The 17,766-nt window shown below is 44.9% G+C and overlaps 2 protein-coding genes across 2 annotated transcripts in view; one reads left to right on the top strand and one right to left on the bottom strand.

Moving 5' to 3' along the window:
• The window catches only part of 5-HT2B (5-hydroxytryptamine receptor 2B), a 31,363-nt gene extending 16,711 nt beyond the window's left edge, over positions 1-14,652 (top strand). Inside the window, exons 2-5 of the mRNA XM_022066523.2 lie at positions 7,071-7,303; positions 9,918-10,131; positions 12,121-12,472; positions 12,885-14,652. Of these exons, the coding sequence (XP_021922215.2) occupies positions 7,071-7,303; positions 9,918-10,131; positions 12,121-12,472; positions 12,885-14,361 (2,276 nt within the window). The 3' untranslated portion in view covers positions 14,362-14,652. The remainder of the gene's footprint in view (positions 1-7,070; positions 7,304-9,917; positions 10,132-12,120; positions 12,473-12,884) is intronic.
• Positions 1-17,766, bottom strand: part of Rpn2 (Regulatory particle non-ATPase 2) — a 233,167-nt gene that overhangs the window by 140,535 nt on the left and 74,866 nt on the right. The window lies entirely within an intron of this gene.

Here is a 17,766-nt window from a genome sequence, read left to right as displayed (position 1 = left end):
ACCACGGGGACTCGTAATTAATTAAACCTTATAACTAACGAAGTTTCATGCTCTCAAGGTAGAACCGAAACATAATTAAAACTAGCAGAGCAAGCAATTCTTCTTCGGTAATTTCATCGACTGCGTCCTAATTTAATCTGAACACACTTTAAATGACTAAAACAATTAACCTCAAGGTACAAAAGAGCTGCATTAAACACTGAGAATATCATTTAGAAGAAAGACAAACCAGTCAGTTTTATTTTACGTCATTATTTAAAAAACCTATTTCCGAAAATGATCCGATGGTTGCTTTAATAAATACTACAAAATTAAACTAAAGCCGTCCCGCTACACGCCATGTAGGTCGCTTGGGGGGAGAGGTGGTATAGCTCCTACTCATTCTTAACCTCGGCACTAGATGGGAGTGAGTGGTCAGGGTCACGCCCCGGCCGGCTTTACCCCCGGGAAAGGACCCCGGTACCCATTGTAGAGGAGGCTGGGTGGGCCCCAGAGCCGGTCTGGACTCAGAGGCTAGAGGAAAAATCCTCTGCCCCCGTCGGGGATCGAACCCCGGTCGTCTAAGTCCATAGCTAGTCACACTGACTGAGCTACCCAGAGTCTTTTCTTTAATAAAAAAAGTTTGTCTCAAAAGAGTGTTTAAACCTTTCGCGTTTACGCAATCGAGGCAAACAGCACTCGACGTCACATTACGAGAATATGGAAATAACAGCATACAGAGACATTACGCTCCAGTAGCTGGCTATTACGTGGAAGTATCAGTCGTAACTGAGAGACGGCACAAATCCCACGGCCGCGATAACGTAAAAGCCATGTGATTAGATTATACTACGGGTGTTAATTAAAGTAAAATGACTCACAAGTGGCTCGTACATAAAGAGACTTAAGGTGGTCGCAAGACTTCATCGGGGTGTACTTCCTCTCGTTTGATCAACCAACCCCTACAATAAAAGGGTTCGTTGTCGCCAGTCTTACGTAAAAGCAATGAAATGCAATTTACCTCAATGGCTGGCGAGCCGGACTCGTGCCCACGTGGACACGATCTACTACAAAACCCTAGCCCAGTCAAATGTTTATTGCTTCCAATTGCAAAAATGTTGTTTTTTTTTTTTGGGGGGGGGGATGCAAGCTATGTCCACGATAAAGTTTCGCACCGCTGCCATATTTGTAATCGCTGACTAAAAATCAGTAGATCATACGGAATCTGTCGACAGGCTAAAGATACCTAGACAGAGTGGTCCATTATCTATCGTGATCAAACCGAATTAAAAAAAGTTGTACTGTTTAGGTTTCAAACTCTACAGAAAACAAATTATCCCAACAAAAATTGCGTATTTCTCACTCTCGTGTCACCATACATCATTGCAGAACCGTATACAGGCATACCTCTAAGATATTGCGGGTTCAGTTCCAGACAACCGCAATAAAGCGAGTCACACGAATTTTTTTTGGTTTCCCAGTGCATATAAAAGTTATTTTTATACTATACTGTAGTCTACTAAGTCTTAATGCGAGAATTACCAAAATGTGACGCGGAGACTCGAAGTGAGCACGAGCTGTTGGAAAAATGACGCCGATAGACTTGCTCGACGCAGGGTTGCCACAAACCTTCGATTTAAAAAAACCCCGCAATATCTGCAAAGCGCAATAAAGCTTATCGACTTTAAGACATTAAGGAGTACAAGTCTACGGTGACACAACGTTCATATAAATCAAAAGCGACAATTCTAAGCGGGCCCAGTGACTTAGCGTTCATACGAGTGTAATGTAGTGCATAAGAGCTTCAATCTTATCGATCAGAACAGAATGAATTTAAATTACTTTCTGTCGCATTGATTTCCTGTGCCCATAAACTATTCTGTTAGCCACACTTCGATCCTTCTTCCACTCAAAGCGGATTACGTCATTCTTTTAACACGAATAAACAGACTGTAGAAACCGTAAGGAGCAAAACATTGCATGAAAAGAGCAGGAACACGTCGACGCTATTCAAAGCTTGGAAATTACGTCCGAAGCACCTGCGGTCCGGGCAATTCAAATCTTCCTCGCGTTCTAATAAGATAAGCAGCCAACAAACACGTTTATCGAAACATCACAAATTCTCTTTTATTCCTTCCTTCACGAATCGGAAATTAGCAGCGGGGAAAAAAGGTTATTCTGACGTCCGGGAAATCTGACATGTTTTCCTGAATGGAACAATCGCTGGCTGATCAGGAAAGTCTCGCTGAAGTGAGGAACCGAGCCGATATTTCAGACCGTGACACAATATCAAAGAACAGATACTCGAAGAATGATGCCTGTAAGACGTCAAGGCTCAGTCGCTGAAGTGGGTGAATTGGCGCTGGACGACCGGGGTTCAAATACCGACAGTGGTGCCTCCTCACCTCAGCGACCGACCGCTCAACTATGACTAGGAGGCCTACCGAGATCTTTCACGAGTGGAGCTTGACGCCACGCCCCTATACGCCACGTCGTAGCAACAGTGTATCTGGCACCTGGTCTCCCAAACACAGGGCCGGCCTTTCTGTTTCTATGCATCAGAACCTTCCTTCGTCGATCTGCATTTTGCTGACTGCTGTTTAATGTTCAGCATCCACATTCTCCTTCTCCGTCCCTGTTATTCGGAACATGTTAAATTTCTGACACACATAGCAAAGCCTGCGTCTTCACTGAGTTTCTTTGAATGTAGATGGCAGTCTTCTGGTTTGTTGCGCCGTGTAGTTTGGTAAACTTCTACCCGACTACACGGCGCAACGACCCAGAAGACAGCCATCTTCAGAATCACCGCCGTGAAAACCTCAAATCCTTCTGCGAATGTGTTATCGACAATCAACATGTAAACCGAACCTCTGAAGGGAACAGTTCCGAACCCTCGTCTACAACCGCGCACCGCAAACCGTCCTTCAAACTGCCCCATCCTTATCGATGTCCTGCGTCCTGTCGCGTCTCGACCTGTTCTTTCGAATCGCTCATAAACAAGAAATGCAAAATGCATTTCGAGCATTAAAACAAGTTATGCACATAAAACGCTCAAAACCAATTATTCAATATTCCGGACGAATGGGAGTTTAAATGTGAACAGACTTGAGGCCCACGAGACAAATCGACCACTTTTAAAACTGTTGTTGCAAAAATCAATTTAAGGCACAAAACTGCGGTTGTGGCCACCTAGAGAAGGATCTCAGAGTTCCCTCGCCTTAATAAAACTTCAACCTAGGCCTGTCTGTTGCCCGAGCATTGTCCAAACGCCCAGAGAGACTTCCTCGGCACGCAGACGCTGCGTGTTCCTTCAAACCTCGAACAGAAGAGAACACAGGAAGAAGTCCGCGGAGGTTACATCACGAGGTCTTTCAGACCGTGCAACGGGCCCTCGTCTTCCAATTCATGTTCATAGGAAGGTCGTGTCCGGAAATTTTCGGTCGATCGAACCCCAGGGGGCCTGTTCCCCAACTTCCTAGAATGAGAGCCTTAATCTGTGCGACTACGCACATCAAGGCAACCACCGGTGCTGGCTATGGTGTGGTCCGATGACCTAGTGGCGTACTTCGACACGCGGGATATACGTTCCCCAACAACGCGGGGAATCAGGCAATTGTGCCTGTTTAACTTCCCACTAGGGCGGAGTGTTGCTTCACTAGGGCAATCTTTGTCCTGTAATTACATTCCTCGTCCATATTACGCAACGTGAGAGAACAGAACACACTTATCTTCCCTTCAAGTTGTTGCAGACATTAATTCTGTACGCACGAAATGTCAGACGCCTCAAACCAGGTCTCTGAGGCTCCAAGGCTTACACTTTACCCGGTGACGGCGATGGAGGCCCGGACTCTTCCCTTTCCTCACGCTGTCAGTTGATTTGAACTGTTCCAACAAATCGCAGAATAAATTTACGATGAGGGGTTTCGCCATACGTCGTTCTGAATTTCTCTGGGCATACGCAACTCGTTGGTACAAACGATTCCACGCGACGTAACATCTGGCCTCAGATACCCCTCTTGTTTCTACCACTGAGGGCACCACGCAGCCATTACTGAGCTACCACCTGCCAGTCACGTTGCTCAATTTAGATCCATCAATGGAACTTTCTGGGTTTCTCTCTCACGTGCTACAAACCGCAGTCCTGCAGCTTTTACTAATTCTCATAACAATTTTCCAATGTATCAATTCTTTCTTGGATACTGGGCACTGAAATCTAATATTAGTACGTCTTCTATAACAGTTAAATGTTGAGAATATTTTTATCTGAACTGGTAACCCCTTGCATGAAGTCACATAATACGTAAAGCGGATAAAAGTAAGAAAGAGTTGAGCAGTTACTTCCATTAACCCACAAGAAGTCTACGATCTCATCTGTTCTGCAAGGTGTGCAGATGAAAATTCATACACACTACATTCAGGATAACTTATATTAATATTTTATTGGCCGACAGATTCCTTCTTGCAGATTTCAGAATGGACGAAACAGCACGTTGAAATAAGTAGGCGCATTTGAACATTCTGTTTTCCATTTCGTACTCACGTCTCAAGGGAACGTATAAACAACAGCGCTGCATTGTTTTCATGCAGATATCCGCACGCAGGGCAATCCTGTTTTCAGTAAAACAAGAGAGGAATTCTCTTTCACTGCGTATTGGCCAAATGAGCAGCACAGAAACAGAAAATTTGTGTTCGTCGTCAAGAACATTAGCATCGATCCGACGCGCACTGGAAAACGTGACAAACAGTGGGCGAACACTTTCTCAATAAAAACTGCGAGGTACAATGAACCAGACTTTTCAAAACCACATGTCAGGGAGATGTGTTATTGTTTGGTAAATAATGGTAACACACGGCTATTTCCAGGTAACTGGTACGCCATCATTTACATCAAAATGGCCTGAATCCTTTTATATTTCATACAAAATGAACTACAACTGACAAAGCATGTTAAAGGACTTGAAGAATCGACATGTACGTACATGAAAACATCACAAAGACGCAAATACAGAGGCATCCGAGGCCAACGCTGAATCTTATCGCAGGCAACCTCGTACATTCAGAGGCACGTTTAGTGAAGGCTGGTAAAACCGTCTACCGATTTACGAGTTATCGGACGGGAGACTGTAAATTGAGCGTAAGAACCAGTCACTACATTTATTTATAGCGTGAATACAGTACGAGGCTTCAAACACTGCGTTGCGTATTCTGTGAACACAGTTTGCATATAACTTTCAGCTACGATATCATTTTGCAGACATAAAATAAATACAGCCGCTTAAAGTAGAGTCTGAAATTGTCCTAGCCAATGGTCACGCACCTTTTCCTACGTTACGTCCTGCAAAAGTCACGGGCCACGTGAAACCATCAATCAAGCGAAATTCAAGCAGTTTTTTTTTGAGAGGCGTCTCAATGGCAGACACGCGGATGCAGGAGACGACCAGTGCATATGGAGGGGGGGGGGGGGGGTTAACCCTTTAAGACCCAGTGGTAACTATATGTACCACCTGCTTCACACAGTTAATAACTCTACGTTTTATATTTATGTGTTTCGTATGATTCTCAACGTAAACAGCGATTATTTCCTTAAACAGCGTTAACAAGTCGATCTTTGTAATGGTGAAGAGTTGTGTTTACTTCGCGGTACGGACTGAATTCTTAAAAATTAATCAGACGAACTATGATTCTCAGTGTAAACAGCGATTATTTCCTTAAACAGCGTTAAACAGTTGATCTTTCTAATGGTGAAGAGTTGTGTTTACTTCGCGGTACGGACTGATTTATTAAATAATATTTAGACGAACCTCGGCTTCAAAGGGTCAAAAGACCGTACATAAATAGGATGTGACGATGTGGAAAATAAATCAAACTGAGCCGGTAATGGATCTTCGGTTCACGTAAAAGGTGGCAAAGCGACTGTGAGCTTCTCAAGACATATTCCGGTCCAGGAAGCTGGATATGACTTCGAGCACGGTACATTTCAAGCTGGTACACACCATTACGCATCTGGTTGAAGCAAAATTCGCATTTGAAGGTGGGGGGGGGGGGGGGGGGGGTCAGCGTTCATTCAGAGATTACAAAGTCTGTTCGATATCCCGATGTCATGGCGCACAGACGAACACGCGAGACCTGTGCCCGGAACACCCACTGAAAAGAACATATCCATAAAGACACTTAGAATTTGCGGGTACTGTCCAAAACAATGAATCGTAACAACTGTAAACGCACACACGCAAAGTGCGAAAATGACTGTACTGAAACCAGGCTTCAAAAATCTGTTGTACGTTCACTAACCAAAATTAAACGGCTAATTCCGAAAAAAGACTGAGGCAACTGAGGCTTATACAGAATAATCCTCTTTTCAGATCCAAGTACAAGAACAAATATGAGTGGACAGTCCATCTACCACCAACAAAAGCGCCTTCCGTCATTCCCCCACTACACAACAAGCAAGCAAAACGTCGCATTAGCTTCTCACGCTGCTCGGTCAATACAATGTTGCTGTCAACAGCTCAGACTGTACAGCGTCCAGTGGTGGGGTGATGAGTAATGAGCAATGAATTTGAAAGGGCGTGGAAGAAAGCGGTCCTGGCCTAATTTCTGGTACCTCTAGACTACAAAACAAGAGTGCTAACCACTGCTAGGCGAAATTTCTGTTTTCCGGCCTGCAATCTAAAAGCGAGGAACACGCACTACGGGCTGCTTCCTTTCAGGGCGCCCGCACGATCTCATTCCACTTCTACCCTCCTCCTGCGTTAGACTTACCACACTGCAATAAATGTTGACACAAACTGCGATTAAGGCTTAAGCGAGAGTCATTTGTACATGTACAGTTGAGTCTCATCTGCTGCTTGGACAGTGCCCAACAACACCCTCCAGACCCGACAACCAAACAGAGCGGATAAAGTCGAAAAGCTTTTGTTCTGTAAGGAAAGTTGAAAGACGTTTCGACAAAGAGTTTTTTTATTGGTACAACAACGCAAATGTTCACTACCGTGAATATATCGAATCGCTCTCTCCTCTTTTAAAAAGGGCCCACCATCCTCTTTTTCGTAAGCGTCCCAGGCTAACACCAAGCTGTCTCTTCGAAACAGGCTTCTTCCCGCTGCCGTCGATCTACTGCCTGGCGTGGATCTGTCTGGACGTGCTGTTCTGCACAGCCTCCATCATGCACCTGTGCACCATCAGCGTGGACCGATACCTCAGCCTTCGCTACCCGATGAAGTTCGGACGCAACAAAACCAGGAAGAGAGTCACCCTCAAGATCGTCTTCGTGTGGTTCCTCTCCGTGGCTATGAGTCTCCCGCTGTGCCTCATGTACTCTCAGGTAACTTGAACCTGAATTTAATCACAGACTCGTTCTGCATCTCTCTCCTTTTATGGATTTACAGTAGGTGAGAGAGAAGGTGTCGGGTGTCAAACCACCCTAGCACGACGCAGGTCACGTGCCCCCATAATTTATCCCATCTGCGGCCGTGCACCTTCAATAAGTTGCGAACTTTTTTCTGACTGCGACCTCAGGGGTTCAACAGGTGATCTCCGATATCACGGTACCCGAGTCCTTATAAATAAGGGGTCAGCCCTTATATGAGCACAGTGCCCGAACAAACTGAAAACTGAAGCCAACATTTTCACCAACGCAGGTCCCAGAATCTCAAAATTGTCAATCAGAAGACTGAATATTAAATATACAACAACTACTGGGAACAGATAGGAATCGGCATATTATTTAGAAATAACGTCAAACTGTGAACCGGTCGAATGTCTGCAAGGTTTCCATTTCAAAAAATTTTGTTTACGTATGACAATAATAAACTTAAAAACTGTGGCTCCTGACAACTCTTACAAATACGTAAAAAATTGCCGCTGTAGTATGGCCAAAGAATCCCTTAACAAAGTTACCGTGACAATTATTACTAATTTATGCACAAAAGACGTAGGTAATCGTACGCATTAAACGACATTTAACGAAATGTGGTAAACACAAATGTTGGCTGATAACATTTCTTTTCCGTCTTCCACAAAAGTTAATCGCAGACACAATTACCTGTTTTGAGAGACACGTTTAAAGTAACAATGTCCTTCGGGCTGCGTGTCACAGAGAGTGGACTCGGCGGTACCAACCTGCGAAAACACTCGGTGTCGCAGCCCCGAAGATCATCATCGCTCGAATCTCACAAATTTAAATTAAAATAAGGAAAATTCCTAAAAAATAAAGCGGAGAACTTAATTTTCAAAAATATTACCAAAAAAAAAAACAGTTTTACGACTGAGACATGTGACCTACCTCGAGGTAAATTTGTCTTAGTGTGTTAAATTTTAGAATCTAAACCTCAACGCGCGTCCGTCATTACACTTTCTAAATGTTCCCTACAGCCTCGTTCGTCCTGGACAAGGCCGCGTCTATGCACAGGCAAGCCACAGACCCCCGCCGAGGAAACAATTCGGGGGGAGGGGGGGGGGTCTTTTTCAACACATTTTAATACCACAAATTCCGCTTTCTATGGCACCCAGGAATCTGTTGTCAGTGAAGGCTCAAAGCCCAGGGCGGTCAGCAAAACACCATCGCGGACACACAACAGTGACGTTGAACGGGCTTCGAGAATCCTCTTTGTGTATCGACTGCCGCCCAGGGCGAACAAATTCCTTGTTCCGGCGCTGGTCCTGGAACAACGGATTCCCACGTCCCGCATCCCAGTGTCAGAAACTGCTCTAATCGCAGTCCTTGAAGTGATATTTGGAACGGAATGAGAGGCGAATTTCGCTGGTAGCGAACACGCGTACGGACTGTTACGCGCCTGTCTGTCTGTCCGTCTGTGACATCAGCGGTGTCGAATGTTGAGAACAATTCTACGTTTCGGAAAGCAATGAACAAAACGTACAGTTCAGAAATAAAAATAGGACAGATATTCAGGCTTAATCTCTGTATATTTTCAAAACTTACAATCCACAACTTTAAACCACGCGTTAAGATCTTTAAAAAATGTCTCACAAAATACACAACAGATCATTACTGGCATTTGTACAGAGTCATAGGAGCTCAACGCCACGCATTGCAAGCAAAACCCCTGAATGCGATCACATGAGCTGCCATAAACAACAGCGCAGATTGTTTAACTACAAAACGCTATTAAATAAATGCAATTTCTGTGACGTATCTGCCCTGATAAAGTACAATGGGCCAACCTCTCGCCAACAGTCATGGAGCATTTAGTACTGAGATTTCAATTCGCGCTGTTGTAAAGCCTAGCGGCTGCTCGCTCACAATATCGTACGCATTTAAAGCTCACCCCGTGTTCTCACAGTTACAAAATTACGGAGTTCTAGAAAACATTTCAACTTCACGTCCTGAACACACACGTTTATAATAGACCGTAACACTGCCGCCCTTTCACAAATTGAACCCGTACATTTACAGAAACTGGAAGTCATGCAAGAGACGTGGCACGTGACTGCAAATATTGCTACCCTCTCACGTCACCCTCGGTTTATAAAAATAGGCTTTTCAGGCCAAGGCCCCCAAGAGACTACAGCACATCTGAAGTGTGACCAATTCTTCTCTCCCCGAAATTAATTTCTTCAAAAAATAAAGTCCCAACTCACGGCGTTGCATGTCTTCAGGGGGTGAAAAATAGTATCGCGTACAGTCCAGTCCATGCGTTAACATGAAAACCTTTGTGAGAAAACTTTTGTTTCAGGCTGCTCAGGAACGATAACTGATTTGTTGAACATTTCACAGCAAACTCAAATTAAATGAGAAACTGAACCACACAAAGGATGAAAGGGGTACATCAGGGCCACCCTTTATTATTTTGGGGGGATGAAAGGGGTTCTTGAAGGAAACATTTTCCACTGTTTGCTGTCGCATTCCAGCACCTGAAGACAGCATTCCTAACAAAACAACAAGCGTTTCAAATGTCATTCTGTAAATTCAATTGCAGGATCACGACTCGGTGCTGGTGGAAGGAACCTGCCAGATCCCTGACCCGCTGTACAAGCTCATCGGTTCTATCGTCTGCTTCTACATCCCTCTCGGAGTCATGCTGCTTACCTACGCACTAACAGTCAGGTTGTTGGCTGTCCAGGAGCAGAACCTGGGAGGAGGTGGCGCCGGGTGGTCGAGCGGCTGGCTGGGCCCAGGAACGCCCTCTCTAGGTATCGAACACACCTCCCGGAGGCAAACTCTTTAACTCCCTTTTCCAAACAGGCAACGAAACAACTATTTCTAGCACTGAGTCTAAAACCGTTCACAAAATTCGCGGATAATACAAAACCCAAAAAAAGAATTTTATGTTCGTCGATCAAATACACGACTTCTCGTGTTCAAAAGGGAAGTTTAAATTACCAGGAACGTTTGAGACGTGGACACACAAAGCTTCGTTGTGACCGAGGAAAAGCGCGAAATACGAGGCGTCTGCTTGGCGGAGATTCAAAGTTGACGACAACACTCCTCTGGACACCCTTGCCACTTCGACAAACAGGCCATAATCAGCCCTGGGATTAATAATAATAATCCGTAACAATGATTAACCCCCGGTGTCAGCGCCAATTAATCGTGTTTCGGGGGTTGATTTGTCTCCGACACGACCGCGACGAGGCAGTGTACAGTTTAATGACGCTGGTCCACGGTGCCTGCCGAGTGCACGGCGACGTCATCCAGAGAGAAGTTTCCACGGACGTTCCTTGCTTCTCAATTCGTTATGATCTACGATAAACGTAAATTACTTCTAGAACGACGACGAAAGAAAGAATGAAAAATTAAGTTCAATCAAGGCTCGGGTTTTCCATTCAAGAAAATGATTAATGGACGTCGAGGACGAGGGAAAAACCAGGCAGTGCCGTGGTTTTCCAGACTAAGCCTCCCACCCACCCAAGACTCAGCAACCCGGCTTCTACGTATAACAATCACTTTGACTCCGCAACTAATTACCAGCGCCAGGAAGTTGACTAATAGAAACACTTCTTAATGCAAAATGCGTCCGGATTCACCACATCGGAGGCCTAATTTAATGAACAGTGATTTCTAAGGCTGTGTAGTACAGGTCGTGTGCAAGTTACGCGGAGATGTACTCGTAACTTGCGTAATAAACGAGGTTTTGCCTTACCTTCAATTACGTAATGAGCCGGTATTCAACCCAGTAACCTTTAGCGCGTCCGAGTAGTTAACTTCGATTTTGTGACACTCTTCGATACAAATATTGGAGATAAAATGAGGGTAGTGGCAAATCGAAACAATGGCGATACATCGACCAAGTTCGGAGAACCGAGAAGGAAATAGAACTTCTCGGTAGCTTGTCTCTGGTACGACGAAATGTTCACAACCCACGGCAGAGGAACCTGATTACGCTTTACCCAACCGGACGAAAAGACAATGGAACGGGGAAACTTCGAGAGAAAATTTACAACAGTTTTCGAGATTTTAAGGCGGTGAATCTTTTGTGTTGCTCCGTCGTGCAGTCTGGTAGAAGTTCACCTCCATCTTCAGGTTCTGAGATTAATAGTCGCACTGTCAAAGGGTATTTAACCAAAACGGGATTAAACAAATGCTCTAAAATTATAATATTAGTAGATTGTTAGGACACGCTATCCCAAACCCCGGTGATCTGAAATTGTTATGTTATACGCATTGAACCAAATATGGACTGGGACCAGCGCGGATTTCTCTCGCACAATTACACGGGTAACCTACAGAAAATGAAGAGATTATGTGACAGAACCTCGATATATATATATATATATATATATATATATATATATATATATATTACACATAATAATTTCCCTCTCAGTATTATCATATTTTATTTCGTTTGTGAGATCTAAAATACATTTTATTTTATGTAAGGTAATTAAGAATTTGTAAGCCATGTGTGTTATGCCTGTATTGCATGCAAGAGCACGGTACTAACCTATAAATTTCTGCAACAGAAAAAGTGGAGTTCACTCCCCGTATCTCATAGTCCTTGAAACATTTTCGCTGTTTCTATAATATAATTTAGAATGAGACACGGCCAATCCTTAGCTCCGCAAACTTCACGCCCTAGTAAACAAAGGGCTGGTTGGATTCCATGGTCGCCGGAAATGCAGCGGTCTCAGAGAGACATAAGAAACGGTCTAACACTTCCTCGCGGTTCCCGTGCACAGGCATGGAACGAAAGTGCACCTGGCGCAGACTGCTGCTGCCGTCGACTGCCGGGGGGAAGCCGTCGAGGGGTACGTCGTGCTCCACGCCACAGCACCTCAGCCACCTGGCGCACTCGGCCGGCTCCACGGACACGGAGCTCACGACATTAGACACACACGAGCTGTGGCTTCCGGACTCCAGCATTCCAGATCCTACGCCCTCCACGATGACAGCACTCCATCATTTCGGAGCTGAGATGCTACGCCTGTCACGTGGCCTTGAGAGCGTGGGGATCGGCCTCTCAACGCCGCCGCCGGGCAAGTCGCCGATGGAACAGGACAGGAGCAGTGCGCCGGTTCACAGGACCCTCAGGTGAGTCACACTCTAATGCGCGCTAAGCACATCGCGGAAGGGAGTCGCTTATTATTTCGATCGATGTCGTGTCAGGGGCAACTTTCAATACTGAGGGAAAGATTTCCTAATTCGCAAACTGGGAGAATGGTAACAGCGTCACACTAAATCCTATCAGACTCATCATAAAATATGAATGTTTCTATGAAACCTTTCATTAAAGGAAATTTAAGGTTCTGCATACTATATATAAGCTTAGCCAATTTAAAATTCGCAATTCTTACCGATAAAGAGGCATATATATGAGCCAAATAAGGCGTCAACTGGTTGTGGGAAAGTGTCTGAAATTTGAAAACACGTCAACGCTCGCGATGTAAAATTGTACGAAGAAAGAACGCCATGAGATCAAACTACAGGCAATATTTTCTTGCAGCGGGAGAAGCAGTGCGCCGGAAAGCCTGGGCAGTTCGCAGTCATCACTTCAGCACCCGCAGCTGCAAAACTCATCGGTGTCTTCCTCACCACACGCGGGCCACAGAATATCCAGGCGTCGACGGGCTTCCACATTCCACGAGACGCTGTCATTTCGGGAAGACTCGGTCCGCGATGGCGAGCTGTCTCCGTGCCAGAACTGGCGAGAATCCACACGGAAACGCGGTTCAAGCTTTCACGATGAGCGACGACGCAAACGCAATGCCAGCGAGTCATCCGCTGCCTCGGAAGAATCCGGGTCCGACCAGAGCAGCCACCTTGCGGTCAAGGACATTCACCAACGGACCAAAGGCTCTAACCCTGAAGATCAAGAATCCGACTGTGCACTGAACAAAGTCAAACACAACAACGATTCGGCATTCGAGGAAGCAGATACAAGAAATCAACTGACGCCGGTCCGGAAGAAGTCCTCGGTTTCATTTCCTTTGCCTCCTTGCACTTGTCCTTACTTCGGCGAAGCTTCGTCTGACAAAACCAAGAGAGTTCCGTCGCCAAAGTCAGAGCTTGTCATCGTATCTGCACGGGAAGAAGAACATCTGAAGAAACAGAATCTCTGCGTATCCTCCTCGACCACGAACAGAGCCGAGGCCGAGGAATCGTCTCTGAGGGTCGAGACATCTTCCATGTGCAGCGGAAGTGGCTCGAACCTTCCTTCCCCCGGCAGCAGGCGAGGCACTCTCTTCGCCAACATACTCCTGGCACGCCACTCCTCTGGCGCAACGCCTTCGACAGACAGCAATGTGTGTGGTAGCAGCGTGGTTGTGTCCTGGGATTCGAACTCTACCTCCTCAAGAATGCATCACAGAGGATCCAGTTTCGGAGGAGGCAACAGTGTAAGAACGATCCTAGTGACAGGGAACAGCGCTTGTTCGGGCCAGTCACAGCACCACGGGAACAGCCGCGGGCCGCTGCTGCGTCGGGCAGCCACCCTGAGACACCACAACGGCATATCCACCAAGCCAAGCAAGCCCATAAGGGCGGGAAACACTTCGACGCCTTGCCTGCTGATGCGCTACGGCTCGGGAAGGGGGGCTGCCAGCACGACCCCGATCGTCAGTAGGGCAGGGACCATCCGGAGCCACCACAGTCGCAACTCCAGCGTCATCTCTCGCAACTCCTCGCGCCACGGAAGGATCATCCGACTGGAGCAGAAGGCGACCAAAGTTCTAGGAGTGGTATTTTTCACGTTTGTGGTCCTCTGGGCTCCCTTCTTTGTGCTGAACCTAGTTCCCACCGTGTGCGCGGACTGCGAGCGGAACATCGATCACGGAGTATTCGACCTTGTAACGTGGCTAGGCTACGCAAGTTCAATGGTAAACCCGATCTTTTACACCATATTCAACAAGGTGTTCCGGCAAGCGTTCAAGAAAGTCTTGCTTTGCCGTTACCGAAACAGAAACTGGAGACCGCCGCGGTAACGTAATTACTATAATTAAATATTAATACTCGCGCATTTCAAAGTCCCAAGACTGAAAGTATAAATGCTCTATAGAAACTGACCAAACGTGCACTTGAAACTAATGTGACCATAAAAGTAAGGTCAAATGTAATTAACGTGTGACTCTCATGGAGCGAAGAGACCTTTCGTCTTAAACGACTGCTGTATAATCCGGGCCGAAGAAAGTACGTGACGTCCTCTAAGACACATTTATATTTGTGATTAAACAAATAAAATTTCCTTAGTCCGCTGTAAGTTGCAGAGTCGTAAATCCGAACTAATAACTTTTTTCGAAGTGGGCTCCGTTCATGCAAGTCAAAAACAAAACACCGCGAAATATCGGCTGGTCTGCCAGAAACAGATAAAATACGACGCCGAACATCGCAAATAAAGTCAAGAGAGTTTGTAAGAGGACGTCGACAGGCGGTGTTTTGCGTGGAGCCATGGCAGAGAACATCTGAGTGCAGTCATCCTATGGCCCTTTGTGCTCCTGCATTCGGAACCAAATTTTCACACATAAAAAAATTTAAAGATGCATTTAAGAGACTATTTATACACGCAATATTATTTTCCGTGGTGAAGTCAAAGATATCACAAACACGAGCCATAAAATCTGACTGGAAAATTCGTACGTCTTCACAATCACAGATGTTACTCGCTGTTTTCCGCTGGGTAGAACAGCGGTTCTCTGAAAGAGGTCATTTTTTTACGTATGAATTATATGAAGCATTTCAGTCCGCACGCCAGTGATAAAATGAATGTGATACAGAATTAAAAATACGCGACATATTCAAAGCGCTCAACGTACGTAAAAGCAAGGAAAGAAAACACAAAAATTCTTGTATCATCTATGAGTACGGCATACAAATGAATAACACTTGACAACAACAAAATCACGGTTACAGACGACGCAGAGCTCAGAAGCTGTCCGGTCTCTCATTTCTGAAGAGAGACACAAACGCGTAATAAATGACACAGGCGAAAGGGAGATCGTGTTCTAGTGTTCGTCGCCGCATATACAAAACAGCTTTAATTACCAATTATCTTATTTTCGTTTTTGGCAGACTCTAGCAAAAGCAGAGATGAAATGTGTGCAGTAATGAGCAGTCTTGATAGCGAATTATTTATGGTCTATTTTACCCGCTAACAAATCGTTTCTTATTCGTGAGACAAGACTGAAACTTCAGGGCATTTTGAATGTAACCAAATGCTACGATTAACCACGATATCTCACTTAATGCAGAACTGATTGCACTTAACTGGTTGTTGTCCACAGCCGAGCTTAGTCGAATATAGACAGAATAAATCAACATTTTTATTTCCCAAATTTTTAAAACCGTAAATCACGCAGCCGAGGCCAATAACCACTTCGACTTAAAACACGTTGGGGCCTAACTCTGAAAATTACACGTAAGGTGAAAATAAAAATAATTCTAAAGCGAAAACTAAATACAAGGAACGCTTAAACGCGACGTGACGAGGTGCAGAAATTCACGATTGGGATTATTCTGCGTTAGGTAAACATAAAGGGAACAAATATTTGTATCCAGAAATGAAACTAGGATTCAAACACTGGGAAACAGCCAAGCTCAGTTGAAAATTTCAAACAATAATTTTGTTACTTTGCAGAAGAACACGTGCGGACTACTAATCGTGACAGATATTACAGAGCAGACCTACTTAAACGCCGAGAAAAGTGTTAATACCATTTTTCATTTGCACAAAATGTGATACAATTTCAACAAAATGTCTGATACAGTCGTACCTAATGCTCTGACACGTGTTTATTAGACAGACGACAATCACAACGCGCGTTAACACGCCGGGCAATGGCGGCCTCTCTAACAACACGACCGAAGTCCGATAACTTCTCGAAGATCAATCACTTACTAGAGTACAAGACACAGGCGATCCGTCGGACTGCTGTAGACTCACGAAGAAGGTCCGAGGCTTGTCATACGAAAGTTCTCCCTTGCGAAATCCATCCTTCCGGGAACATGATATGATGCCTTCTGTACTTGAATCGTCATTTACGACAAGGCCAGGCTGGATTCATAACGCGTGTTTTTTTTAAAGCATTGCTTTGCATTAATAAATATTCCTGCTGCAACGACCATTTGGAGAGGCAATGACATATTTATCCTTATAATGTGAAGGGGTCTCCGGTCTGTGTTGTGGCGCGTAGGGATTCCCTCGCTGCGCGTGTGAAATATGGACGGTAGAAAGTAAGTGACGTTTTATTCACAATCGTCAACATCGCATTAGTCCCCGCTCAACACGAAAGTCCATGATGTTTATGAAGGTTATGTTTTCTCTTCATTACATCAAATTACAATTCCACTGGAAAATGTCACCATTAGAAGTAACAAAGTGCGTTTATATCACAAGCTCACTGAAATAATCTGCATCGCCGCATTTAGAGCTCTGTGACAGCAGAAGTGGGAGACGTTAATTTAACTCAAGAGTCAAAAAATGCAAATTAAATAACTTGAACATTTCACTAAAAACACAAGAAATACAGCACAGGAAAATTTTCGGCTGTTCGTCACGACTTTGTTAAGCACAGATGAACGCGCGCTATAAAATAATAATTTTCACTTTGAACCACCGAACTTACCTATCAATTACATAGCGAAACGTCTCCTAGTTCCACGCGTGGAATCAACGAGAGACAAAATCTATAATAAGCGCAAATATTACGCAATAGAAATTCCTACACGATCTTACGCCACAAACTTAAGAATAAATACAAATCAGAAACTACTACCAATAGCAAATTTCATAACACACTGCGCTAAGAATAGATACATACGTTGAACTCCCAACGTTGCATTACACTTCGCTGCGTACACATCAACAAATTTCCGCACGCATTAAATTATCAGGATGTTAACATTCGTGGCGTGGCAGAAATTTATACTAAATTCCACAAGCATACGGAGAACCTAGTAGTTTTTTTTAACAGCGTACCAAACTTCATGTCCACTTCAACAATCTGTTAATGTTAGTGCTCGCTATTTCTTCAGCAAAAGAACGCTTAAGCATGCGACTGAGCTCAGCTTCAGGGCAACGCACGTCTCTATTCACGCAAAACAAACAGCACGTAGTAATTAGCCACCTCTGACCTCTGACTAAGCATCTGCTTTGCTCCATAAAACGTCAGTGCAGGCAAAATGCATATGATCAAAACACGGACCTACCAGAGTGAGGGAGGGCGGACCGAGACACGCGGAATCTTGCGCTGTGCGTGCATTTTCAATGCGTCGAGAATTGAAGACTGGGGAGGGGGAGGGGGGTGCAGTGGCCTACTGTCAGATGATCTATTTTTCACTATCTGTATACTGTCACAACGTAGTACTGAGGATGGCGCTGTCAAATTACAACG

Source organism: Zootermopsis nevadensis, unplaced genomic scaffold (genome assembly GCF_977971745.1).
Source record: "Zootermopsis nevadensis isolate Lab colony 2312 unplaced genomic scaffold, Znev_1.0 Znev_ptg000005l, whole genome shotgun sequence".
NCBI lineage: Eukaryota > Metazoa > Arthropoda > Insecta > Blattodea > Termopsidae > Zootermopsis > Zootermopsis nevadensis.
The sequence above is the reverse complement of the archived record's forward strand: the minus strand, read 5'-3'. Positions and strand labels throughout refer to the sequence as shown.